At 55.0% G+C, this 26141-nt stretch overlaps 1 protein-coding gene and 1 long non-coding RNA gene across 7 annotated transcripts; one reads left to right on the top strand and one right to left on the bottom strand.

Annotated features, from left to right (window-relative positions):
• Positions 1-1632: 1632 nt before the first annotated feature.
• LOC125083561 (uncharacterized) lies at positions 1633-7069 on the bottom strand. 4 transcript variants are annotated; one of them, XR_007122307.1, is made up of 3 exons: positions 6899-7069; positions 4552-4792; positions 1633-3629 (listed from the first exon to the last, which is right to left on the bottom strand). It is a non-coding gene; the product is annotated as an uncharacterized LOC125083561 (long non-coding RNA). The 4 variants fall into 4 exon arrangements; XR_007122306.1 differs by lacking the exon at positions 6899-7069 and adding an exon at positions 6389-6511; XR_007122302.1 differs by lacking the exon at positions 6899-7069 and adding an exon at positions 5601-5751.
• On the top strand, positions 5385-26065 carry PKN1 (protein kinase N1). 3 transcript variants are annotated; one of them, XM_047699923.1, is made up of 22 exons: positions 5385-5590; positions 10145-10448; positions 11601-11752; positions 12859-12994; positions 15590-15735; positions 15988-16201; positions 16995-17189; positions 17854-17963; positions 18057-18200; positions 19813-19888; positions 19969-20110; positions 20201-20294; positions 22229-22308; positions 22388-22463; positions 22546-22637; positions 23793-23969; positions 24174-24236; positions 24361-24437; positions 24641-24783; positions 25065-25172; positions 25253-25333; positions 25785-26065. In XM_047699923.1, exons 1-22 carry the CDS (start codon positions 5570-5572, stop codon positions 25986-25988), a joined length of 2835 nt encoding a protein of 944 aa, XP_047555879.1. In that variant the 5' UTR covers positions 5385-5569; the 3' UTR covers positions 25989-26065. The 3 variants fall into 3 exon arrangements, with proteins under 3 accessions (XP_047555879.1, XP_047555889.1, XP_047555870.1); XM_047699933.1 differs by lacking the exon at positions 5385-5590 and adding an exon at positions 5637-5768; XM_047699914.1 differs by lacking the exon at positions 5385-5590 and adding an exon at positions 9121-9174.
• Positions 26066-26141: the final 76 nt, after the last annotated feature.

The raw sequence follows: 26141 nt of genomic DNA, 5'->3' as shown, positions 1-26141 counted from the left end.
GAAAGAATCCAGGCATTAAAAAAAACACAAATATTTTTTTTAAAAAATCACAAAACAGGGGTGCCTGGGTGGCTCAGTGGTTAAAGCCTCTGCCTTCAGCTCAGGTCATGATCTCAGAGTCCTGGGATCAAGGGCTCTCTGCTCAGCAGGGAGCCTGCCTCCTTTTCCTGTTTCTCTCTGCCTGCCTCTCTGCCTACTTATGATCTGTCAAATAAATAAAAAAAAAAATCACAAAACAATCCCATGTGGTACGAAGTTCAAGTACAGGCAAAATTAATCTATGATGATAGAATTTCCCTAAGGTTGCCTGGCAAAGAACACAAGTCAAATGCATGCAACAGGGGAGAAGACTAGATGGTGGCCACAGGCCACATATATGTATATGCATACATATATAAAAATTCACAGAGTGGGGGACCTGGGTGGCTCAGTTGGTTAAGCTTCTGACTACTGATTGCAGCTCAGGTCATGATCTAAGGGTCGTGGGATGGAACCCTGGGTCGCTTAGTGCAAAGTCCACTTGCCCTCTCCCTCTACTCTTCCCCCTGCTCTCTCTCTCTTTCTGTCTTTCTTAAATAAATAAATAAAATCTTTTTTTAAAAAAATCGCAGAGCTTCACACCAAAGGCTCTGTGCACTTCACCAGATGTAAGTTGTGCCTCAATCAAAATAATTAACAATTAAAAATTAAAATTAAAAGACACACCTTGGGGCACCTGGGTGGCTCAGTGGGTTAAGCCGCTGCCTTCGGCTCAGGTCATGATCCCAGGTCCTGGGTTCAGGCCCCACATCGGGCTTTCTGCTCAGCAGGGAGCCTGCTTCCTCCTCTCTCTGCCTGCCTCTCTGCCTACTTGTGATTTCTCTCTGTCAAATAAATAAATAAAATCTTTAAAAAAAAATAAATAAAAGACACACCTTATAGTTAAAATGGAAGTCACCTATGTTCACTTTCCCACTTCCCCTTGAGTGCCCCACTGCAGAAACAACCACCTAAATAAAAAGAATGACACTGGAAAAAAAAAAAAAGGATGACACTGAACTGACCCCTCGTTCTGTGCTTTATAAGAATTAATTCATTTAAGCTTCCCAGCAGCCCTATGAGGGCAGGTGCCCCTCTATCAGCCCGTCTCACAGATGAAGAAACTGAAGCACAGAGCAGAGAAGTAACTTGCCCAGAATGGCAGAATCGTACTGTTAGTGTGTGTAGTGGGGCCAGGATTTGAACGGAGATGACCTCACTCACCTCATCGTGGGTGCCAGGCACACCAGAACATGTTTCTCCCTGCCCCCCCCTTTTAAAATAAACTTGATACATAGTTTCACTTTCTGTTTTTCAGTAATTGCTATAAGCAGTATCAAACTGTATCATTTCTTTCTTTCTTTCTTTTTAAAAAGATTTTATTTATTTATTTGACAGACAGAGATCACAAGTCGGCATACAGGCAGGCAGAGAGAGGAAGGGAAGCAGGCTCCCCTCTGGAGCAGAGAGCTGGATGCGGGGCACAATGCAGCAGGATCCCGGGCATGATCCCAGGACGCTGGGATCATGACCTGAGCCAAAGGCAGAGGCTTTAACCCACTGAGCCACCCAGGAGCCCCTGTATCATTTTTTTCTACTTATTTTTTTTGTCCCCCCCCCCAACCCAAAGTTTTTGAGTTTAGCTTTGTTGATACATTTAGCCTTTCTGGTATCAGATGAATCTACTCCCGTCTCTTTTTCTGACCCCCAGTTGGCTGGTGGGAGACTTGGTTTGCAAAGAGCCTTTTGAGAAAGAATCCTCATTCAGTTCCTCCTCTGCTAAGAATCCGTCAGCAGCACCACGATCCTCAGGGTCAAGTTCGAACTTCAGGGAGGTGCTGGAGGCCCTCCATCCCCATCATCTGTGGTATCTGGAGACTGTTCCTGCTCCAGGTTCATCAGCACTAAACCCTCCAGCCATACCCCATGATGCTCTGCTTGTTCAACCACCTGTACATCCCATAGCTATTTATTCCAGCACTTTCCGTCGCTAGACACTGTTCTAGAAGCTGGGGACTCAGCAGTGAACAAGACAGACAATGATCCCTGTTCTTGGAGAGCTGACATCCTGATTGAGACAGACAAGTAAGAAAATAGAGTAAAATCTATTAAAATTTGCAAGGAAGAAAAAAATGGAGCGATGTGAGGGGTAGAGTTTAGTAGAGATGGGGTGGGGCCTGTTTTAGGTGGAGATGCAGTCAGGGAGTACTTCTCTAAGGAGGCATTTGAGCCAAGATGGAAATGAAATGAAGAAGAAAGGATGCCAAGAGGAGAAGGAAAACACGGCAGGCAGAGGGGAACAGCAAGTACAAAGGCCCTGGAATAAGGGATGAGGAATAATAGGAATAAGTGTTTTTGAGGGGCGGTAACCACCCGACCAGAGTGGTATGGATGAGGGGCGCGGAATAGAGATGAGGGGAAGAATCAGGACATCTCAGGTTCTCCCTCACCTTCTTCTAGGACATTGCCCTGCTTTTCCTTCAGTCAGACACCCTATTCATCTTTACCACCCTTGTAGTTTCCCAATTTGTCCTTAGTGCCAGCCCTTCTGCCTCTCCCACAGTGGGGCAGTTGCCTCCTTAAGGCATGGGCTGTCTTGGGATACTGTTCTTCTGACACCTCACACTGTGTCCACTCACACATTCTGCAAAGACTGAGTGAGCATAGGCCAAATGTTGAGCAATTTCAGAGAGGAGTGACAGTTAAAATAAAGAAAACAGGGCCATATTTATAATAAATATGACAGGGTATGGAAAGGTCTCTTGGAGGAGGTGGCATTTAAATAGAGACCTAAATGATCAGAAAAGGCTAGTCTTGGGAGATGTGATGGAAGGACATTCCAGACCAAAAAACAGCCAGTGTAAAGGCCCTGTGGTTGGAAGTAAAGTAAGAATATTTGAGGAACAGAAGGAAGACCAGTGTTGCTGGATAGGGATAATGGGAGTACAGGGGGATGTGGCTGGACAGGTTGGCACAGGCCTGATAAGACTACCCTGTAGACAGGGTGCCTGGGTGGCTCAGTTGGTTAAGCAACTGCCTTCTGCTTAGGTCATGATCCTGGAGTCCTGGGATCAAGTCTCACATCAGGCTCCCTGCTTGGTGGGGAGTCTGCTTCTCCCTCTGACCTCTCCCCTCTCATGCTCTCTCTCTCTCAAATAAATAAATAAAATCTTAAAAACAACAACAACAAAAGACTACCCTGTAGACCAGGGTGAGGGGTGGGTGTTTTTCCTACGACCTCTAGAGAACCAGGAACAGGTCAGGGTTTCCGAGGCCCCAGAGCAGCCTGGAGAGGGGCCAAGGCAGCTGCAGGGAGTCGCCAGTGCAGTTATCACATTCGGTTGAGATTGCACAAAAAGTCCTTGGTCTCCCTATTTCAAGCCTGAGCACGACTCTGTTTCCAGTGCCACCAAAGTCCCCAGCGGGCATCGATAAATATTCACTGAATAAACGAATGTTGGAAGGTTGGAGTGAGAATTTGGCAGGGTTCCCCAGCTCCATCCAGGGAAGAGGGAGCCTGGGACCTGGCAGGCAGCAGAAAGCCCATCCCTGAACACAGTGGCCTAATCCCTGGGCCAGCTTGGAGCCTAGTTTTGCCACATCCTCTCCACCTGTAAAACAGATGGGCAGAAGAATTAGAAGAAGACAGGACAAGGGGTGTAAACACCCCAGCTCCATAACTGGGGATTCTCCTGACACCTCACCCCTGTGTGTGCTCACTCATCCCACAAAAACTGAGTGAGCATAAGCCAAATGCTGGGGAATTTCAGAGGAGTCATGGTTTAAATAAATAAAACAAGGCCATATTTTAAATAAATATCATGGTATAGAATGGTCTCTCAGAGAAGGCGACACTTAAATTGAGACCTAAATTGTCAAAGTCTTGGGGAGATGTATGCCTCAGTTTCCTCATCTGTAAATTGGGAGCAAAAGAAATAGCTCAAAGGGTGCTTTAATTCAATTGATAAATAATTGAGGGGCAGCCAGGAGGCTGGTATAGCTGAATGGAGTGAGCAAGGGGAAGAGGGGAAAGGCAAGGTGAAGGAGGTAAATTGTGCAGCGCCTGTAGTCTTCAGGCAGGACTTTGGCTTTTACTCTAAAGAAAGTGGGAGCCATGGAGGGATCTAGGCAGAGGACAGGACCTGACTCAGGGGTTCACAGACATCCTTAGGCTGTTGTGAGGAAAATAAAGTAGAAAGTAAAGGGCGGAGCTGGGAGTCCTGGGAAGAAGCTCCTGTGCTGGTCCAGGTGAGGGATGAGACCAGACCAGGTGAGGTCCATGGAAGGGGTGAGAAGTGGGCAGATTCTGGATGGGTGTCATTCTCCCCCTCCTCCTTCTCCTTTTTCTTTCTCTGTTTAAAACTCTCCAAATTTAAAAGAAAAAAGGGGGGGTGGGGGGGGAGAAACCAAGGTTCCCTCAGCCCTCTGTGTTTTGGCCCGTCCCTGCAGGGCGCCCGTGTTTAGGCTCAGTCGCCAGGGAGCGCTCCCCGCCCCGAGCCCCGGGGACCAAGGAACAAGGTTTGGCTCACTCACCGGGTTTCCAAGGGAGTGCGGGTTGGCCAAGAGCCAAGCTGCACGTTCTAGAGACCCCGAAGAAGCTCCGTAGAGGCCTCCATTCTCTTCCGCTTGGGCACAAGTCTGCATCTATGGAACTCCACCTGCATGCAACAGCTCTGCAGACTAGGTCTGCATTGTACAACGGAGAAAATTGAGGCTCAGCAGCCACAGTATCTTACAGCGAGTCAGTGAAGGAGTCGGGATTCAAGCCATTTTCCTAACAACGGCAAATAACATTAAAAATGATAACAGCTAACATTTATTGAGCGCTTACTGTGTTTTGAACATTTGGCATGCACGATCTCATTTAAGTTTGTCAACACTGAGGGGTGGGTGGATAAAACCCGTTCCACAGATGAGGCGCTCTTAGGACTTTGGAGCTCCCCCAAGCATGGGATGCTGGAATTTGAACCCAGATCTGCCCAGAGCGTGTCTCCAGGTAATAGGGGAATCCTTCCCAGAAGACCCGAGCTTGCAAAGGAGGGGCGGAGAGATACATATTGTTCTTGTTTTTAGAGGGGCTCCGGAAGGCCCAAAGGCCTCTGCCACTCCCCGCTTTAACGTGGTTCAGTCTTTTCTTCGGGTTCCCGCGCGCTCAGATCGGGGACCCCTGGGCAGAGTGAGGATGCAGAACCAGGCAAGGGCGTGGGGAGCAGACGAGGTGATTTCAGCCGCGGGCTGCGAGAAGCCTGCAGGCAAGACCCCGCAGCCCCGGGGGCCGCCGGGAGCCGCGCCCCCTCGGCCCCGCCCCCTCCCCGGGCGCCGACCTCGGTGGTCACGTGACCGGGCCCGGCGGCCGCTGGGGCCGGAGGGCGCGGCGCGCGGACGCGGCGGCCTGGCCAGGCGGGGCCCGAGCGGAGCAGGCCGGAGCGGGCCGCGCGCTGGCGGGGGCTTGCGCCGCGCCCGCCCCTTCCCCGCCCCGCGCGGGGCGCACGCGCACTCCTCTTGCCGCCCCTCCCTCCGCGCGGGGACCCCTGGCGGGCGGCGCGAGGACATGGCCAGCGACGCCGTGCAGGTAGGCGCACCTGTGTCCGCAGCCGTCCGGCGGTCGGCCAGCGCAGGGGACACCCGCCCGCGCGTTGCCGGGGCCCCCGGGGCCCGGGCGGCCAAGGTGGGGGTCTCCCGAGCGCCCCGTGCCCCCTCCCTGGGCCGACACCGTGGAGCCAGCACTGTCCACTTTTCGGCAGGTGGAGGTACGCACCGAGGGGGAGCGGGGATGTTCCGAAGGCCCCCGCCGCACCCCCACGCTCCGCCCCTCCCCGAGAATTAGAGGGGGAGCGGCGGAAGCGCTACTCGAGTGTCTGTGGCTGGCTGTGCGTCCCGGTGCCTGTCGCACCCGCCTCTCAACGCGGCACTCCCTCCTCCACCACCACCCCGCCCCCCGCGTTCGGTTCCGGCAGGTGCCACTCCACCTGGCGCAGGTGCCTGGCGCAGTGGCCCGGAGGGGAGGAGGCCGCTCAGTCCGTGCTCCTCCCCCTCACAACAAAGCTCTGGCACCCCCCAAACCCCACCCCCACCTCCAGACTGAGCTTTATGATGGTCCCCACGCCACGCAGATTGGCACCTGTTGGAGGAAGTGCTAGAGTCACCTCATTAGGTTGGGGAATGGGGGACCCACATGGCTACGCTCAGGGCTGCCAGGTGGAACCTTATCCCAGAGGGGGATTCTCTTGTACCTGGAACCCTACCTGGGCACGGGTGGCAGGGCTGGGTGACACCTCCCACACACATAAACACACACAGCCTGGCACCAACCTGCCACCAGCCAGGTTCTCCAGGTACCACCTTGTGAACATCACAGCCTTGGACTCACCTTCCACATCTGTGACAAGCAAGGCCTCAGTGACTCCTGAGCTTTGGTTCAGAATCTGAGGCACATTGTGTGGCACTGATGCCCTCAGTGCCTCAAAATCCCTCTGTTGTCCTGTGGTTGCTGTGTAACTGGGTTTTCGTCTCCTTCTGCACCTGCCCCCAACCCCTCTGTGTCTCCCCCCATGCTCCCCTGTCCCCCACCCCAGTCCTGCTGATGGCCTGTCAGCCTTGCCGTGGAGCTGGGCGTATCTGGTGTTGCCGATCACATAAGGTCAGACCTTGGGGCTGGGTGGGCCGGGGTTTCTGCCTCTACCCTCAGCCCTGGGAGGGCTCTAGAGTATTCCTCTGGCTCATGCATGCACTTAGCATGTGCGAAACATGACCCGGGTGGAGGCTGTGATTCCTGGAATGAGGCTGGACCTGTGCTGTGGTCCCCCCTCCCATCTCTTCCCCACTCTTTCCCCCTCTGGTCATCCCTTTCTTGTGCCTGCTTGGGCCTGCCACCGCATACCTCTGTCTGTCCCGACGTATGCCTGTCTGTACTGTGTCCGGCAAACGGATGTCCTGTCCGGATTCCGGAAACGCCCAAAGCATTGAAATTTCCGGACATGAGGGTCTAGGTCTCTGGCTGCTCTGGGAAGGGGGGGATTCTGCGAGATGGACCCTCTGGACCTGGGTCCCGTGTGCCATGGTGGGAGGTGGGGGAGCAAGGATTCTCCAAGGCTGGGCCAGGCTCCTGATCATGTGTTTGCCTTGCTGGCCTTTGGGTGACCCCTGCCCTCTGGGTAGGAGTGAGTCACCCAAGGGAAGAGAACCCAAGAGGCTGGGACTCCCTTCTCTCCCCCCACCCACTCTGGGTATTCTCAGGCCTCAGCTTCTATTCCTCTCTGCCTGGATTTTCCTTATTTGAGCTGGCTTGATCCTGGCTGTCCCCTGCTCTGCCCGCTAGGGATGGAATGGGGCTGGGTGGTGGGTGAGGTCTGGTCACCAGCTAGTAGTATTAGGTGAACATGGGTTTAAATTCCAGCTCTGTCACTTTCTCACTGTGTGTCCTGGACCCAGTGCCTTTGTCTCTCTGAGCCACGGTTCTGCCGCCAGAAAAACCGGCGTGTTCATCAGTGAGGGTGTTCATTGTCCAAAGGAAGAGGTGTAGATGGGCCTGTGTTCTGCAGGTAGGGCTACTAGGCAGTCCTTACGGTGGTCATGGTCAGGAGCCCTGGGTGTGAGTCTCTGTCCTTTAATGCATGGTTTCTCAGTCTCAGAACTATTGACATTTGGGGCTGAATCATTCTTTGAGGTGGGGGGCTGTCCTGTGTACGACAGGATGTGGAGCAGGCTCTCCGGTCTCGACCCAACAGACGCCAGGAGCACTCCCTCCCCACCGCCAGCTGAGACAACCAAAAATGTTTCTGGTTGTTGCCTGGTGCCCCTGGAGGTGTGTGTGGTGATCACCACTCCCACTCCACCTGCCCCCCACACCCCGCGCCCCAAACTGCAGCTGTCTCCTCTCTCAGCCTGTTTCTTTGCCTGGAAAGTGGGGGAGAATTGTGGCAGCCGCTCGGGATTCGTGTGATGGGTTGGTAGGATGGTGACCTGCGCTAAACCTTGCTGGGGGCAGCTGCCCTCCGGGTTGGCTGGGAGCCAACAAAGACTTTTCTCATCTGTGAAATGGGTTCACCCAGTGGGGATTCTCACTTAGTGCCAGGCCTGACGCTTAGCTGGTGATCAGATTGTGGGCACTCCCCTTTTAAATCCCAGCCATTCCTCCTGCTGGCTGTGGGGCCTCAGGGCAAGTTATGTCACCACTCCAGGCCTCAGTTTCCTTGTCTTGAAAATGGGGTGATTGAGGGCGCCTGGGTGGCTCAGTGGGTTAAAGCCTCTGCCTTCGGCTCAGGTCATGATCCCAGGGTCTTGGGATCAAGCACCACGTCGGGCTCTCTGCTCCACGGGGAGCCTGCTTCCTCCTCTCTCTTCCTGACTCTCTGCCTACTTGTGATCCGTCTGTCAAATAAATAAATAAAATCTTAAAAAAAAAAATTAAAAAAAAAAAAAGAAAATGGGGTGATAACAGCACCCACCTTGTGGACCTGCTTTAGGTGACCTAGGTGGAGCTCACAATAATTGGTCATCTTATTAATAGTCGTACTTGGCCTTTATTGGGCTACTGGTTTGTGGGCACCCTCACCCCAGCCCTCCAGCACTGTCTCCTCATGATGTAGGCCTCAGGGAGGTGCCCCTGGCCTGGGTGGGCCCCAGCTGTGGTCTCAGCGGTGGGTGACCGGACTGAGAGGAAGCCGGAAGTTGGGACGGCCTGCGTCTGCAAGGAAGGGGCCGGCCCATAGGAGCACTCATTGGCCGGCATGTGCATATCAGCGTACATGGGGTGGGCACAGGGGCGTGCACGCATCTGCCTGCCTGTGTTTTGTGCACATGCCTGTAGGTCAGCCCCTGGAGCCTGTATACACTCAAGGGAGCCTGGTCTCCATGTCTACACCAGTAAGCGTGCGAGGTGTGTGTGCACCTTAGCAACCTCCTAGAACGTAGAGCGGGGGCTATCCCTGGTTGCCTCCTGAGAAGCAGACACTGAAGAGGGCACTGAGGGAAAAGGTCCCCTAGATGCCCCAGAGCCCCAGAGCTGGCCCCACGCAGGGGCTGCTGGGAGCTAGCAGGAAAGAGGAAGTGGCGGTCAAGAGGCCCTGGCAGGGCTGAGGTTCAGGAAGAGGGCGGGGCCCTCAGCCGGGACCCAGGATGGCGGAGGCCAATCCCCCTTTGGACCAGGAGCTGGAGGTGGGGGCTGGGGTCGGGGTTGGGGGGAAAAGAGGACCCCAGTGACACAGGCCGGAGGCCCCGCCCTCTCTTGATTTTGGACCAAGGGGAGGAGATGGGTTTGGAGTTTTCTGTTTTGAAGATGAAATTATGTGGGGTTTTTTGACGCTCCAAGGTCGGGGAAATAGAGAAGGAAGCAGACAGGGCTCTGCTTTTTAGGGTCTAGTTGTAGAGAATGAGAGGAGGGGAGACAGAGCTTTTCCCAGGACCTCCTACTTTGAGGGTGCAGCAGGAGAGAGATGGGACCTGTCCTTAGGACGTAGTTTAGGGTTATAGCAGAGGAAGAGAAGCGTGCCCTTGGCACCTCCCAGTTTGAGGGCATAGCAGAGAGGAAAAGGGCCTGCTTTCTGGATCTCAGGCCTATTGTTTTTTTGGGGGGGGGGGTGGGCAGCAGAGACCTACCCTGATACTTCCTTGTTTGAGGAACAGCAGAGGGGAAATGGAGCCTGCCCTTGGGACCTGGTTTTAGGGACAGTAGAGGGGAGTTGGGGCCTATGCTCAGGACTGCCTAATTTAGGGGGACAACAGAAGGGAGGGGGTCTGCCCTCAGGACCTTTTTTGGGGGGGCAATGGGAAATAGGGCCTGAAGTTGGAGACCTCCTAGTTTGGGGGCACACTGGTGACATAATGGGGCCTGTCCTCCAGAATTCTACTGTATAAGGAATAGATGAAGGGAGACAAGACTGTATTTATGGGGTCCCCTAGGCTGAGGGGACATGGAAGGAAGAGGGCCCTATAGTAGGGACCTCACTGTTTGGGGTACTCAGGAAGCAGGGTCAGGACCTTGTCTCACCTCTCAGTTTTGGGGGGCCAGAGTTTATATCTTGGAAGCACCCAGGCCAGGAAGAGGCCAGGCCAAGCTGGCTGAGTGTGGTGGTCCATGCCCTGCCCCGGACTCGCAGCCCCACTGACTGTCCTCCATCTCCTGCAGAGCGAGCCGCGCAGCTGGTCCCTGCTGGAGCAGCTGGGCCTGGCAGGTGCTGACCTGGCGGCTCCTGGGGTGCAGCAGCAGCTGGAGCTAGAGCGGGAGCGGCTGCGGCGCGAGATCCGCAAGGAGCTGAAGCTGAAGGAGGGTGCTGAGAACCTTCGGCGGGCCACCACGGACCTGGGCCGCAGCCTCGGCCCGGTGGAGCTGGTGCTGCGCGGCTCCTCCCGCCGCCTTGACCTGCTGCACCAGCAGCTGCAGGAGCTGCATGCCCATGTGGTGCTGCCCGACCCTGCAGCCGCTGCCCGAGGTGAGCGGGGCTTGGGGGTTCCACTGTGGTCTCTGGGAGCAAGGCTAGCCCTGTCCCTGCGGATCCCCAGGGAGACATGCCAGGTCATGACAGCCTCCAGCCTCGACACGCGATCAGATGAAACACCAAACCCAACACCCAGAGCAAGGTCTGCACTGTCACACCAGCACCCAGACAACACCCAAGGACCTAGACCCTGTCGTGGGAATACCCAGAGACTTCCACGCCGCCACCCAGCACCCAGAGAGACGCACACACAGTCACAGTGACACACAGACAGTGTCTAGAGCCGCTTACACATGGTTACACCAACCCCAGGATTCACACCCACACAGCTGTCCGACCCTTACAGACGCACATGGTCCCAGCCACAGCTGGGTGCTCCTGCATACAGTCGGACAAGACCTGCAGACTCCGTTGACACCCATACAGCACCGTGGCAGGTCAGCAGCTGGAGAGCGACACCGTCATGTCTGTGCTCAGAGACCATCTGGTGCAATGAGCTGGGCACAGAGGGTCCGCCCTTCCCCCAGTCACACCGCTCCCCAGCACACACACAGCCGTGCCAGCATCCAGGGACGCACGGGTCAGACTGTACCAACACCCAGACAGACCCGGTGCAGACACAGCCCTACCAGCACCTGGAGACCTGAATGGACCGTTTGCCAACAGCTGGAAATGTGCTCAGGGTCACCCCAGCACCCAGACTGTACATAGTCATGCTGAGTAACACCTGCCGTTTCATGTAGTTACATGAGCACCTGGGGAGACACATACTCAGCCACGCCAGCTCCCTGTGGGCATAGACGTGACCACACCCAAACCCACAGACTCCCACACAGCCAGGGAAGTAGTTGGGGGCTCCTATACACAGTCACACCAACACCAAGGACTCATGTACACCTGGATGCTTGTCCACACTCATTCATGCTGGTCCTGTGCTGGAGCTGAGGATGTTTCCCTGGGAGGGCTGGGAAGGGGGGATCTTCTGAGCCCTGGCCCTCATTTCCTCCTCTCCCTGGCTTTGGGGGCAGAACCCAGGCTGGGCAGAGGGTGGATCCTCCCAGTTGGGCAAAGCCTCTTAGGCAGATGGAGGTGAGGCCTGTTGTGACTCTGTCCCACCTGCCCTCCCCCCCCCCCCCCCGCCTTTAGATGCTCCCCAGTCCCCCGGGGCAGGTAGCCAGGCCTGCTCGGCCACCAACCTGAGCCGTGTGGCCGGCCTGGAGAAGCAGCTGGCCATCGAGCTGAAGGTGAAGCAGGGAGCAGAAAACATGATCCAGACATACAGCAACGGCAGCACCAAGGTAAGAGCGGCTTGCTCACTGGGAAGCAGAGGACGGGCTGCGGGGTGGGAACCAGGGAGCCACCTATATCCGTCTGCCCCTTGGGAAACTGAGACCCTTGGGGTTGGGGATGGAGGGACTGACAGGTGACTTGGAGGCAGGACCAGGATGTGGGCAGCTTGTGGGGGCATATGAGAAACAGGATGGCTGTGTGTGGTGTTAGATGCAAGGCAGAGACTATATCCCCCCAATACCCAGTTACCCCAGAGACTCAAGAGATGTCCACAGTCACGGTGACTTTCACCCTCTGCTGGTGGCCTCTCTCTGACACATAGACATGTGGTCAGGTCAACGCTTGAATGTACATATGCTATCATCCTAACATCCAGAGACACCCCCACGGTCAGAGCAACATCTAGAGACACACAGGGTCGTATCAACACTTAGGCAAACGTGTGTCCTATCATGACATCTGGAGAGATGGCAGTAACAGCACTGGGAGACATGGAGGATAGCCACCCTGGCCTCTAGACGCAGAGACACAGCCCATCATATAACACACAGGCCCACAGCACACCTGGACACACAGACACATAGACCATGACATTCACACCCAGAGACTGGAGTTGTCACACAGACACCCCCACCGCCCAGTTCTGGTGTCTCCCACACCCACCCTGTCCCCCCTGGACTCCCCGATGTGGCTGTAGTCAGGGCCCCACCCTTCCCCGGGGACCGTCACCCACGTATATGTGCCATTCTGACAGCTGACAGATAGAGTGCCTCCCGATGCCAGGCATGGGTTGGAGCCCTGCCTGCAGATTAGCTCCTTTAACCCTCAGCCCAGTGGCAGACGGTACTGTTGGTACTCCCCTCGCTGCAGATGAGGGGACAGGCCCAGAGAGGAGGACTGGCTCACCTGGAGTTATCCAGCTGTTAGGTGGCAGGGATTCCAGTGCTGGGGGCTACCTCTCCCCTCGGCACCTGGGAATGCACGGATATCCCTGCTATCATACCCACACATCCTCTCCTGTGACACAGTCACCAGAGCCTGTGCAGTGTGGATAGAAGGCCAGCAGTCAGACCCCATTCCCCAGCCTGCCCCTCACTGCCTTCCCCACCTGCAGGACCGGAAACTGCTGCTGACAGCCCAGCAGATGCTGCAGGACAGTAAGACCAAGATAGACATCATCCGCATGCAGCTTCACCGCGCCCTGCAGGCGGGCCAGCTGGAGAGCCAGGCAGCCCCGGATGAGGCCCAAGGTGAGCCCCTTGCCCCAACATAGTCTAGCCTGCGTCCTGCCACTCAGGACTCAGCTCCTGGCCCCATAGGGGGATGCTGCTTGAGGCAGGGAGGTTGCTGTTGTGACTCACAGGATGACCCAAACCCATTCCTGACCGTCCCTGGGCCTGTTTCCTGTTTTGTCCCATTGAAGCTTTGCACTAGGTGGTCTACTGGCCGACCACACCCCGGGGACCCAGTCCGCCCCTACCTTTTTACTGGTGTGAATAAAGTTTTCCTGACACACAGCCATGTCCATTCATTTACTATCTCTGAAGGCCACTGTTGCCCGGCGGCGGCAGGGCCAAGTGGGGGCCACGGAGCCCACATGTTCCACAGAGTTGAAAATACCTACCCCCGGCTCCTCATGAGAAGAAACTGTGGGCCCCTGGACTAGGTGGCTGCCTTGTCACATGGCCTCAGTTGTGTAGAACTGTGGGCGTCCACCGGGCGTGTCTGTTTCCATGTGTGTGTCTATGTGAATGCCCGGGGGTGCCTTAAGCTAATTGTCCACCTGAATTTGTGACAGGATCGTGACTTGTGCGAGGGCAACAGAGGCCGTGCTATTCATATGTGCCATTGCTGGGGGGACACTGACCGTGGGGACCAGGGGCTGTGTGTGTGGCCCGGGAACTACGGCAGTCTGTATGTCACCACAACAGAGCGTTATGAATTGTTAGTGGGTATTAGTGCATTCAGGCTGCTGTAACAACAGTTCTATACAACAGAAATGTCTCGCTCACAGTTCTGGAGGCGGGCAGTCCAGGATCAAGGTGCCACTCCCGTGTCTGGCCAGAGCCCTCTTCTGGGTTCACAGACAGCTGCCTTCTTGCTGTGTGTATCCTCCCATTGGTGGATGGGGTAGAGGAGCTCTCTGAGCGCCTCCCTTATGAGAGCTCCATCCTCAGGACCTGGTCACTTCCCAAAGGCCCCACCTCCTGACCCCTAATACCATCACATTAGGGGTTGAGTTTCAATTTGTGGATTTGGGGGAAAGAAAAACATTCAGCCCGTAGCAGTGGGGTCTGTAACTCTGTGACAGTGTGTGTGTCTTTGGGGTAGGGGAGGCCTCCGTGTGATTGCTCACCTGTGCTGGGAATACTGACATGGGCTTTTCAGTGACCGTATATGATGGTGTGATCATGTCCCTGTGCCTCTGGGTGACATCATAACCTTGATTACTGGTGTAATTTTGTCCCTTTAAGTTTAAGAGTCTTGGTGACTATCTGGGCACATGTGACAGCAGGCCAAGGGGCAAGAGTGTGACTGTCTTTGTAAGACGACATGCGTATGGACACGAGGTTTGCTTTAACACTGTGTCTGTGTTGTTGGTGCCTAGGTGAGTGTCACACATCTGTGAGTGATACTGTGGCTCTCTCTGAGTGCCACAGTCTGAGTTGGGGTCAATATACAGGACAGGGGGACTGTCCTTGGAACCTACAGCCATGGATACTGTGGGCACAGCCTTGTGCCTCTTGTGTCCTTATGGCTATCCCTGTGCCATTGGGTGACTGTGGCCATCCTATATTGGGCCATGGCTGTATCCCTGGGACTTCGTACTGGTACAGAGTCAGTCTGTTTCCCTGCAGCGCTGGGTCTCTGTGCCTGTGGGTGCCTCTCCACATGTGTGACAGTGTGATGGCATTTCTTTGCCTGTCCCTGTGCCTTATCCACGTGCCAGTGTGATTATGATTATCCCGGGGCCAGAGTTAGAGCCCCAGGAGCTTTGCCACGGTGTAAATGTCTCCCATGAGTATGTTTGTGTCTTGCGATCATGTCTCTCTGCCATGTGACAATGTCCCTGTGTCGCAGTGTGACTGTATCTTTGTGAGAGTGTGTGTTCTTCCACCTGTGGGTGACAGGGTGCCTACACTGGTGACAAAGCGGTAATGCCACTGTTACCCTGTGAGCGACAGTGTGATGATCTCTGTGTGACAGTGCCCTTGTGCTCGCAACTGCTTTATATTTCACCGTGTGGATGATCACATTCATTTACCCGGACTCCTCCTGCAAGAAACAGGGTTATTGCCAATCTTTTGTTCCTAGAAAGAAGCTGCAGTGAATACCATGTACACGTGTCAGGTGCAGAGGTGTTTCTGTGGGATAAAGTTCCTGAACTGGGATTGCTGAATCGAAGGGCAATTTCATTTGTGATTTTGATAGATCTGGCCATTCTGCCTCCATGTGTCCCTGTGCCTGTGTGATTATCTCCTTCTGGCTGTCCAAATGCCCACAGTGTCCCTGTGACAGACCCTGGTGATGAAATGGGACCCTGCCAACACGTTTGTCCTTTAAGCCTGTGTTGATAGTGTACCTGTGTATATGACTGTCCCTGTATGACAGCCCAGCTCCGTCCCTGGGATGGTCCCTGTGGGTGTTTGGAAAAAGAGTGATTGCATCTCTGTGGGAATGTGCCTGACTGACCGTGACCCCTCGCTTGGGAAAAACGTGATGCATTCTGGTGGTGGTGTAGCTATCCCCAGTGTCCGTCCCTGTGCATGAGTGCATGTCTGGGGCTGGGGTGGTTGGACCTGGGTTCTAGGCTGGCCTCACCACCTCGCGCCCAACGCCCACAGGGAGTCCAGACCTGGGGGCCGTGGAGTTGCGCATTGAGGAACTGAGGCACCACTTCCGAGTGGAGCACGCTGTGGCCGAGGGGGCCAAGAATGTGCTCCGCCTGCTCAGTGCAGCCAAGACCCCAGACCGCAAGGCGGTCAGCGAGGTGAGGGGTGAGGCTTCGGTGAGGGGCTGGACCCCAGCAAAGGGGCAGGAATCGGCAGCCTTAAGGGTGAGGTTTCAGCAAGGGGCGGTGCCTCCGCAGGGCGGGACCTCGGCCGGGGGTGGGGCATCAGCCCGGGGGTGGGGCTTAGCTTTCTGGGGAGCCCAGGGATAGGACCCAGAAGATTTGAGGGCTTGGGCCCGGTGAGACTTAGCCAGGCCCCACCCCAGCCCCACTCTGTCTCTCCTGTTACAGGCCCAGGAGAAGCTAATGGAGTCCAACCAGAAGCTGGGGCTGCTGCGGGAGGCGCTGGAGCGGCGGCTCGGGGAGTTGCCTGCGGACCATCCCAAGGGGCGGCTGCTGCGTGAGGAGCTTCTTGCGGCCTCGTCCGCAGCCTTCAGTGCTCGCCTGACTGAGCCCTTCCCCCCCACGCAGTATAGCACCCTGTGCAAGCCCGCACCACTCACAGGTGGGTCCCTACCTACGCCACCCATACCCCACGTCCGCAGTTCTGTACTCTCGACCTTTCCTCCAAGTCCTGAGGCCCCCTAACCTAGATCTCTGCTCTCCCTACCCCTGGACTCCCATTCTACTATTCCTTTGTTCTCTATTCACCCCAACCCTGTAGCCCTGGGCCCCATGCACTCTGGACTTTTGGCCCCAGCTTGCCCTCTGATTCTGAAGTCTTGTCCCTATGCCCACCATGTCCCCATCACTACCCCTTCATACCTGGCCATTTTTCCTTCAGCCATAGCCCTCCAGCCCAGTCCCACAACCCCTCACTCTCAGAACCCTGAGCCTTGAACCACTATCTGCCCCCTGCCCCCAAAGCCAGCCAGCTCCTCCTTCCTTAGACCCCTCAGCCACTACTTCTGCCTTAGACCAGCCTTACCCAAGGCCCTACCCCCATCTCGGACCTCAGGTCAGCTCCCTGAGTTCTACCCTGAACCTCCTAGTCCAACCTGGCTCCTCACTGCCTCCATCATTGACCTATGCCTTAAACCTATCTTCTGTCACTAAATCCCAAGCATTCAGAGCCCCTCCTCAGCCTGGTCTGCCCCAGCCTCGCCCCCTCCCCCTTGTCCCATATTTTCACTTCTGGGCACAGTCATCCCAGGATCAGACTCCCTGCTCCACTCTGATTGTCTCTCACCAACTCCCACCTATATGCTGGCCACTTCTGGACATGCCCACTTCCCCTTCAGTCTCCTCCCCTTGGCTTGGCCTACCTGTGGGCCTCCCTGAGCCTGCCCCTCCCTCAGGAACCCTGGAGGTACGTGTGGTAGGCTGCAAGGACCTTCCAGAGACTATCCCCTGGAACCCCTCCCCCCCAGTCGGGGGGCCTGGAACCCCTGACAGCCGCACCACCTTCCTGAGCCGCCCAGCCCGGGGCCTTTACAGCCGAAGTGGAAGCCTCAGTGGCCGGAGCAGCCTCAAAGTGGAAGCCGAGAACACCGGTGAGTGGGCGTTAAGCCCTGGAGGGATGAGGTGCCATGGGGATCCTGGGATGTCACACACTCGTAACACTTTTAAAAAACTGTTATATTCCAGTCCGTAGGATGGATTGTTTTAAAAGAAAAAAAAAATACAAGTGTTAGGGAGGCTGTGGAGAAATGAGACCCCTCTGCAGTGCTGTTGGGAAGGTAAAGTGGTTCAGCCACTGTGAAAAATGTTATGGCGGTCCTCAAAAACTTAAACATGGAATTCATTACCCTATGATCAGCGATCCCACTTCTGAGTGTGTACCCAAAAAAGTTGAAAGCACGGACTTGAGTTGATATCTGGACATTCAGGTCTTTAGCAGCATTATTCACAATGGCCAAAATGTGGCAGCATTTTGCCTCCCAGTGTATACCTGCATGCCTTTTTCCAGGGTAAATTCTTAGGAGTATATTGCTGGAAGTTGCATATGAAGTAAAAGTGAATTTGGATCTCTACCTCACACTGTATGCAGAAATCCCCTGGAAGTTGGTTAAACACCTGAGGTGAAAGGCAGAACCATAAAGCTTGATCAGGGTCGCATGGCAGAGTGTAATGTGTGGGGGGGATTTCTTTACTAAGATATGAGCTATGCTCCCCCCAACTCCAAACATTTTCTGACACCCCCTCCCCTCATTCCAGGCGAGGTTAGCACTGTGCTCAAGCTGGATAACACCGTGGTGGGGCAGACATCATGGAAGCCATGTAGCCCCAATGCCTGGGACCAGAGCTTTACTCTGGAGCTGGAAAGGGTGAGCTAGGTGGGGGATGGCAGGGCCTGGAGGAGGAGGAAGGGTTCCGGACCTTGGGCACCCCCAATGATGGCTCACTTCCTCTCCCTTGAGGCTCGGGAACTGGAGTTGGCTGTGTTCTGGCGGGACCAACGGGGTCTGTGTGCCCTCAAATTTCTGAAGTTGGAGGATTTCTTGGATAATGAGAGGCATGAAGTGCAGCTGGACATGGAACCCCAGGGCTGCCTGGTGGCTGAGGTACAGCCCTGACCCCTGACCTTGCGAAAACACTTGCTGCATCTCCTGCTCCCAGTTTGCTGGAAGGGGAAGATCTGTTCTGGATTGGTCTCTGAACCTTGATTAAAAAATACATGTAATTAGTTAGTAATTGGTATTAGTTATGTCACTATGTCAGTGATACCACTTAAGCTGGGATTGGTTTTGTTCCAAGGGAAGAAGTTTAAAAAAAAAAAGAAAGAAAGAAAAAGAAATTACAAAATTTTACCAAGCCAAAAAAGAAAAGAAAAGCCTGGCGACATGTCAGGGTGATTGTTACCAGAGCTACAGTCCAGTAGAGAGAAATTCCTTCTGTAGTGATGTCAGGGTTAAGGTCTAAATCGGGGTTCCCAACCCTTGGCACTATGGACAGGTGTACCCTAACAGGCCATATCACTCTTAGTTGCCCTGTGGGATTTCGAGAAGCGTCCCTGGTTTGCACGCACAGGAAGCCAGCACTACCCTCCCCACAAGCTGCGACAGTCAAAAATGTCTCCAGACATTGCCACTGTCCCCCCCCCTGGTTGAGAGCCCACGATCTAAATAACATTCCTAGCTGACCCCTTGTGGTGTGAGCCAAGCCCTGTCCTACATGCTTTGCTGGCATTAATTTGTAAATCCTCACGATGACCCACTTCAGCCCAGTTCAGGAGGGATCATCCTTAGTTCCATCTGACAGAGGAGGAAACAGGGAGAGTAGGAAAGTCAGCCAAAATTTTCCTGAATAATTCTTTAAATGTGCCCCTAACATATGCATGTGCCTGAAGGAAAAGAGCAGGAGAAGGGCTGACTTCAGCAGCCCTGAAACTTCACTGTTTCAGTGAAACAGTTTTCTGTTAGGAAGACCGGCCAAATACAAAGTGGGAAAGGTGGGGGTGGGGGGGGGGCGAGTTCTGAGGCAGTCCTGCTCACCCTCAAGGTTCACTTAGAGCATTCTTTTTGGTTTTTCCGCCTCCCCTAAAGTGCCAGCCAATAGAACTTTCTAGAATTCTCTTGTGGATGAACCTACAATAGTTGCATTCTGTTGTAGGTGGAAATGTTCTATAGATGGACCATCTAGCATATTAGCTGCCAGCCACTTGAAGTGTGCCTAGGGGGATCTGGGAACTAAAGTTTTAATGTTACTTAAATTTTACTGAATTTAAATAGCCTTGCATGACTAGTGGCAACGATATCAGATACATTTAAGCCACACAGTTCTGTGACTTTAGCACCTTCCAGAAGATGCTTCGGAGTTGGGAGAATTCAGCTAGATTGGGGGCTTCCCCACATCCGCTGGAGGGCTTGTTGAAACACAGACTGTGGGGCCCCACCCTTGTGTTTCTCATTCAGTGGGTCCAGGCGGGGGCCCAGGAATCTGCATTTCTGGCAAGTCCCCAGGTGATGCTGCTGCTCCGGGACCACACTCGGGGAAATCAAAATCCTAGATGATGTAACCCCAAATCGGTTACATTCTCTTAATATGCTGTTTTGGATGTGGTGCTATAGTGATTGGAACCCCAAAAACATAAGGGTGTGCATACCTGTACTCCTAAGGGCTTCCCCACCACCTAGAGGTGGGGGTGGGTTCCCACCCATTGGCCCCTCTTCCCAGGTTACCTTCCACAACCCTGTCATTGAGAGGATACCCCGGCTCCGAAGGCAGAAGAAAATTTTCTCCAAGCAACAAGGTGAGGGGGTGGGCAAAATGGAGAAGAGGCCAGGGGTCCCAGAGTTATCATGAAGGGTGAGCCCATCCTTGTTGCCCCAGGGAAAGCATTTCAGCGAGCTCGGCAGATGAACATTGATGTTGCCACCTGGGTGCGGCTGCTTCGAAGACTCATCCCCAATGCCACGGGCACAGGCACCTTCAGCCCTGGGGCTTCTCCGGGAACTGAGGCCCGGTGCACAGGGTAAGGAGGGAGGTCCCTGAGGTCTAGGCTGTCCCTGCTTGCTTGCCAGGGTGCTGGGTCCCACACACACCCTCCTTCCTTGTTCTGCAGTGACATATCTGTGGAGAAGCTGAACCTCGGGGCTGACTTGGACAGCTTGTCCCAGAAGAGTCCTCTGGGTCCTCCTTCCAGCCCATCGAGCGTGGTGAGTGTCCCACTCCTGTCCCCCTAAGCTTCCTCCTCCAGGCCTCTCTCCCAGCTCAGAGCCCAGAGACCACCAGGAACTTTCCCAGGTTACGCATCTCTACTAGAATCAGGGTCCTACTTTCTATCCTGAATCAAAACATAAGCTCAGGAGCCAGGCCACCTGGGTCCATGTCCCTCCTCCGCCAGTTCTTAGCTGTGTGACCCACGGCAAGCTGCTTCACCTTGCTGTGCTCAGTGCACCGGCCCATAGAATGGGCGTGTTTAAAACTCACTTCGAGGCTAGAAGTCATGAGGGTGGTTTTCTCTGCCTGTGGGGTTACTGGTAGGAGGGAGATACAAGGCAGCCCGTTGGGGTCGTGGCGACTTCTCTGGGTCTTCTCTGGGTCAGAGATCAGCATGTGTGCCTTCTCCGGTAAAGGGGCGTGGAGTCAGTATCTTCGGCTTTGTGGGCCAGAGAGTCTCAGTCACAACGACTCAGCATGGCCTTGTAGGAAGCAGCCCTAGATGATACACACGTACGCCAGTGGGCGTGGCTGTATTCCGCTAAAGCTTTCCTGATGGCCACTGAAGTTTGGAATGTCATGTCACTTTCACAGATCCCAAAATGTCACTCTCCTTTTGATGTTCCCCCAACCCTTTAAAAATGTAAAAGCTAGTCTCAGCTCACAGACTGTACAAAACCTGGCTTACCCACCTCCGCTCCGTGCGACGTGTACCCAGGTGGACACGTCTGCAGGAGCATGCCCCTCGGCCCAGCTCACTGGGTGCATTTCATACCTCGTTAAAAAGAACTGAAGATGACAGTATATGCTTCTGTATTATATTTATAATAATAACGTAAGGAGATACATCCTCAGATGAGTTTGGCAAAACAAAATCCCAGAGTTTAATACTGCCAAATGCTGGGCAGGACTCGGGGAAACGCAGTTGGTGGAAGGGGTGCAGTTGCTGCATCTCCTCGGGAGGGCATAGCTCGCTGGGCTGAAATCAGGATGTCGTCCTAACCCAGGAGTTCCCAGTCTGGACACTCACACACGCGCACCCCCAGGAAGTTTGCCGCAGCGGCTTAGTGTAGGCCGAAGTGGGCATGTCAGAGTCCATCTGTAGGAGAGCCAGCGCTAAGTAAACCACAAAGTGGAGTAGGACGTGTGTGTGATAGGGGAGGCTGGCCTGGGGTGATTTCCCAGACAGATTGTCCAGCAGCAGAGGCAGGATGAAGGTGCCAGGAAAATGAAGCCTCTACCGGCACTTTCGCTTGTGTGGGTATGGACGGTATCTAGAAAGGTACTCAGGAAATCATGAACAGTAGCTGGTTCTAGGGAGGGTGGCGGGGGACCAAGAGGCCCCTGTGTCCCACCAGATGCCTATTGGACTGATAGCCTTTTAGAGCTGTGTCTGTAGTGGAGGATGACGAACCAGTTGTCATGTGTTCCCATTTGCAATAGTAATTTTGGGTCTTTTCAAAGTTACAAGCACACATGTGCCATGAGGAATTAAGTAGTTCTTAGGGCAAGTAACCTTAAAGGAAAAATGTAGGCAAACAGTAAAAAGTATTTGACAGCATGAAAGAAAAGTGAAAGGGGTCAAGGAATATGTGTGTGTGTGGTGTTGGGGGGGTTCTGCTGGTTATTTGCTGTGATGGTTGGCTGACCACCTGTGAAGGTGACCTCTGAATGAATGCCCGCAGGAGGTAAGGGAGCAGCCGTGCTGATGTGGGGGGAGAAGAGAATTCCAGGTAGAGGGAATAGCTTGTGCAGAGGTCCTGGGCTGGAAACATGCCTGGTTGTGTTCAGGGCACAGTGAGAGGGACAGTGTGGCTGGAGGGCAGTGAGCGAGAGGGTGAGTGGGAGGAGAAGCGAGGTCAGAGGTGATGGGAGCCTTGGCAGTTCTTGTGGTTATGGGGTGCCTCTGACTTCCCTCTCGCTGCTGCAGAGTTCCCCGATTCCGGAAACTGCCACCACCCCCGAGTTGCCTTCAGAGACTCAGGAGACCCCAGGCTCTGCCCTGTGCAGGTGACACCTCTCCCCTACTCACCATCCCCCTCCCCCACCGCCTGCTGTCCTTGTCCCCACCAGTGTCCTCTCTCCACAGCCCTCTGAAGAAGTCACCCCTGACCCTTGAGGATTTCAAATTCCTGGCAGTGCTGGGCCGGGGTCACTTTGGGAAGGTGAGGTGGGGGCCAAGGAGTTGGGGGAATGGGGAGTCCCCGGGCTGGCCACGAAGGCCATCGCTCCCCACTGTTGTTCCAGGTGCTGCTCTCTGAATTCCGGCCCAGCGGGGAGCTGTTCGCCATCAAGGCTTTGAAGAAAGGCGACATTGTGGCCCGAGATGAGGTTGAAAGGTGGGGACCTGGCCCAAGCCCTCTGAGAACCTCAGTCTTTTCTTCTGGGAGATGGGAGACAGAGCAGTCCCCTCTCTGGAGCTGCTGTGACAGTGATTCATGCCAGTCACTGGCACTTACTAAGATAGTAACTCTTGGAAAGCACCCACTGTGCGCCTTTTGTTCAGTAACTCACTTGCTCTCCATGACAGCCCTATGAGGTAAATATTGTTATTGTTCCCGTTCTGCTGATGACACAGAAAGGTTGAGCAAGTTGCCCAAAATCACAAAGCCAGTGATCAGCAGGTCGGGGATTCAAACCTAGGGACTCAGGCCCTGAAGTCTGTACCCTTAATGGCACCATTGCCCAGGCTCTGCTTTGGATCAGGGCCCTGGGTTCAAATCCCACCCTGCCACAAGTGTGTTTAGAGACCCTGGGAAAGTCACTTTGCCCTCTGATCCTTGGCCTCCCCATCTACAAAAGGGGCATAATAATGCTTTTCTTGTAGGGTTTTCAGGCAGATTAAGTAAGAGGATACATCTAGAGCATTCTACTGTAGAAAGGCCCAGTAGAGGCATCGAGGTTGTCCCTAATCTTCTTACATCCTTTTGTTAATCAGAAACCCAACTCAGATAGGCTTAAGCAAAAGAGTTTATTGGTCTGGGTCAGAAAAGTCCAGGGTTGGAATACTTTCAGGCATGGCTATATCCAGGTGCTCAGATGACATCTCTGTCAGCTTTCCTTTTTGTGGGCTTTGCTGGCAGCCCTCTCCAGAAATAGCCCCCTGCCCCAGCAGAGTAAGGCTCATCCACTAGTTTTAGCCCTTCATCCTTAATAATAACCGCAGAAATCCTGAGATTGAGCCCCACTCCATTGGCTTGCCCATTCCCAAACCAATTTCTGGCCAGGAAGATGGGTGCTCCAGTTAGCCCTCCCTGGCTGTGTTCCCTAAAGGGATACTGGGGGACTATTACTGGGATCACAGGTGGCTTCTGGGTACCTGTTTAGCAGACAAAGCTGCTGAGGTTCAGAAATCTTAGGCAACTTGCCCAAGGTTGCACAGTCACGCGAGGTCCTCAGCAAACAGCAGACAATCAGGGACTTCTTGTGAGTATGGGAGTTGGGGGTGGAGGGGGCTGCTGTGGTCTCTGAGCCCTGCCCCCTATCCTGCCCAGCCTGATGTGTGAGAAGCGGATCTTGGCAGCAGTGACCAGAGCAGGACACCCCTTCCTGGTGAACCTGTTTGGCTGTTTCCAGACACCCGAGCATGTGTGCTTCGTGATGGAGTACTCGGCCGGCGGGGACCTCATGCTACACATCCACAGTGACGTGTTCTCGGAGCCTCGTGCTGTGTGAGCTCCCCCACCCGTGCCTCAGCACCCAACAGGCTGCGGCAGCCCCCTTCCTACCCCTCCACCCTTTGGCCCCAGCTTCCCCCCCAGCCTCCTGGAGTTTTTGGGGGACCGGGGAGCTGTCGAGGATGTGGGAGCCTGGCTTCTGTGGCCGGCCTGCCTTGCTGGGAGGCCTGGCTCCATCACACTAGCTTCTCTCTGCAGCTTTTATTCAGCCTGTGTGGTGCTGGGGTTGCAGTTTCTCCACGAACACAAGATCGTCTACAGGTGTGTGCCCTTGTGTGCCCGTGCTCCTGTATGCACATGCTGCCCACTAGGGGCCCTCAGGCTTCAGGCAGGGCCCAGACTCCGCCCCCCTCATCCCTCTTTACATCCCCCCAACCCATCACAGGGACCTGAAGTTGGACAATTTGCTCCTGGACACCGAGGGCTATGTCAAGATCGCAGACTTTGGCCTCTGCAAGGAGGGTGAGGGGCGGGGCTGGGATTTAAAGGCCTGGCCTCTGGGGATTAGACAGAGTGGGGGAGGGAATGGAGTCCCAAGCCCTACCTGGGTTACCCCCTACCCTGACCCTGGGATGGGGTGGCTGTCTGGGCCACCCCATGCTGGGCTGGGCTACCGCCGGGAGCCCCCTTCTCCCCATAACTTCACATGGCCCTACTGTCCCCAGGGATGGGCTATGGGGACCGGACCAGCACATTCTGTGGGACCCCGGAGTTCCTGGCCCCCGAGGTGCTGACAGACACATCTTACACGCGGGCAGTGGACTGGTGGGGGCTGGGCGTGCTGCTCTATGAGATGCTGGTTGGTGAGGTGAGGCCCCAGCCTACCCCGCCCTGCCTGACCCTGGGATCACGCTGGAAACTGCTTGTACCTAGGGGTGGGATCAAAAAGTGCCTCCATGTGCTGTGTGATAGGGACAGCTGGCTTTGCCTCCCTAGCCTCAATTTTCGAATCTGTAAAATGGGGTGCTTCCCTTCCCACGTCAGCCAGCACCCAGGTGGAGTGGTGCGAGGAGCAGAGGGCTCAGATGGGGCTGAGAGGGGAGTGGTCAGAGGTGGGGCCTAATTCATCCTGGCTTTCCCTGTCCCCAGTCCCCATTCCCAGGGGACGATGAAGAGGAGGTATTTGACAGCATAGTCAATGATGAGGTTCGCTACCCACGCTTCCTGTCAGCTGAAGCCATTGGCATCATGCGCAGGGTGAGGAGTCCCCCAACTTGGGCCTGGGGAGGGGGTCGGGAGTCAGGAAGGGGAAGACTGATGCCTCCCCTCCCCACCAGCTGCTGAGGAGGAACCCAGAGCGGAGGTTGGGATCCAGCGAGAGGGATGCAGAGGATGTGAAAAAGCAGCCCTTCTACAGGGTGAGGTCACCCCAAGTGCCTGGCCAACTGCCTACCAGAGACCTGGTCATTCCCCCCACCCCAGTCCCTCAGGGCCTGTTCATTTCTCCCCTACCCGGATCTAGACACTTCCCCTCCAACATTGTCATCTCCATTTCCTACACCCTCCTTCACACCCACTGACCCTCCTACACCCACATCTACTCCCGGCTGGCCTGGTGGGGCCACTGCCCTGTGTATGAACCCCTCTCTCTCACCCCAGGGCTCCCCAAGCTCACACTGTGATCTTTACTGGGCCTGCAGGCCCTGCTTGACGCCTTTCTCTTGTGACTCCTTATGCTAATCCCCACAGATGCAGGGCTGGATGGGGCACAAAGGGCTGGCCCCTCCTGCAATCTGCAGCACCCCTCTCCTGCCCTCCCCCCACCCCTGGCTGACCTCTTCCTCTCTCTCCCCCTTCTCCCCCACTTAGACACTGGGCTGGGACACTCTGCTAGCCCGGCGCTTGCCACCTCCCTTCGTGCCCACGCTGTCAGGCCGCACTGATGTCAGCAACTTCGATGAGGAGTTCACGGGGGAGGCCCCCACACTGAGCCCGCCCCGCGACGCGCGGCCCCTCACGGCCACAGAGCAGGCAGCCTTCCAGGACTTCGACTTCGTGGCCGGGGGCTGCTAGCCCTCTCCCCTGCCCCTTCCCTGACCAAGCTCTCAGTAGTTTTTAAAAAGGCCTTTGGGGTTTACCCCATCCATGCATCTTCTGACTCCTCGTGTGTGCATGCCACCTAGTGGTGGTGTGGGGGGCGGGGCAGGGGTCGTGTACTTGGAAATG

Source organism: Lutra lutra, chromosome 1, assembly GCF_902655055.1.
Source record: "Lutra lutra chromosome 1, mLutLut1.2, whole genome shotgun sequence".
Lineage (NCBI taxonomy): Eukaryota > Metazoa > Chordata > Mammalia > Carnivora > Mustelidae > Lutra > Lutra lutra.
Note: the sequence above shows the minus strand (reverse complement) of the source record. Positions and strands in the feature narration are given on the sequence as shown.

What these genes read in the sequence shown, in the direction of transcription:
- PKN1 (XM_047699914.1), top strand. Translation starts at nt 9,136, where the DNA reads ATGGCGGAGGCCAATCCCCCTTTGGACCAGGAGCTGGAG. An exon ending in ACTGAGGCCCGGTGCACAGG is followed by an intron (nt 20,111 to 20,200) that starts GTAAGGAGGGAG and finishes CTTGTTCTGCAG; the next exon opens with TGACATATCTGTGGAGAAGC. An exon ending in GCCCGAGATGAGGTTGAAAG is followed by an intron (nt 22,638 to 23,792) that starts GTGGGGACCTGG and finishes TATCCTGCCCAG; the next exon opens with CCTGATGTGTGAGAAGCGGA.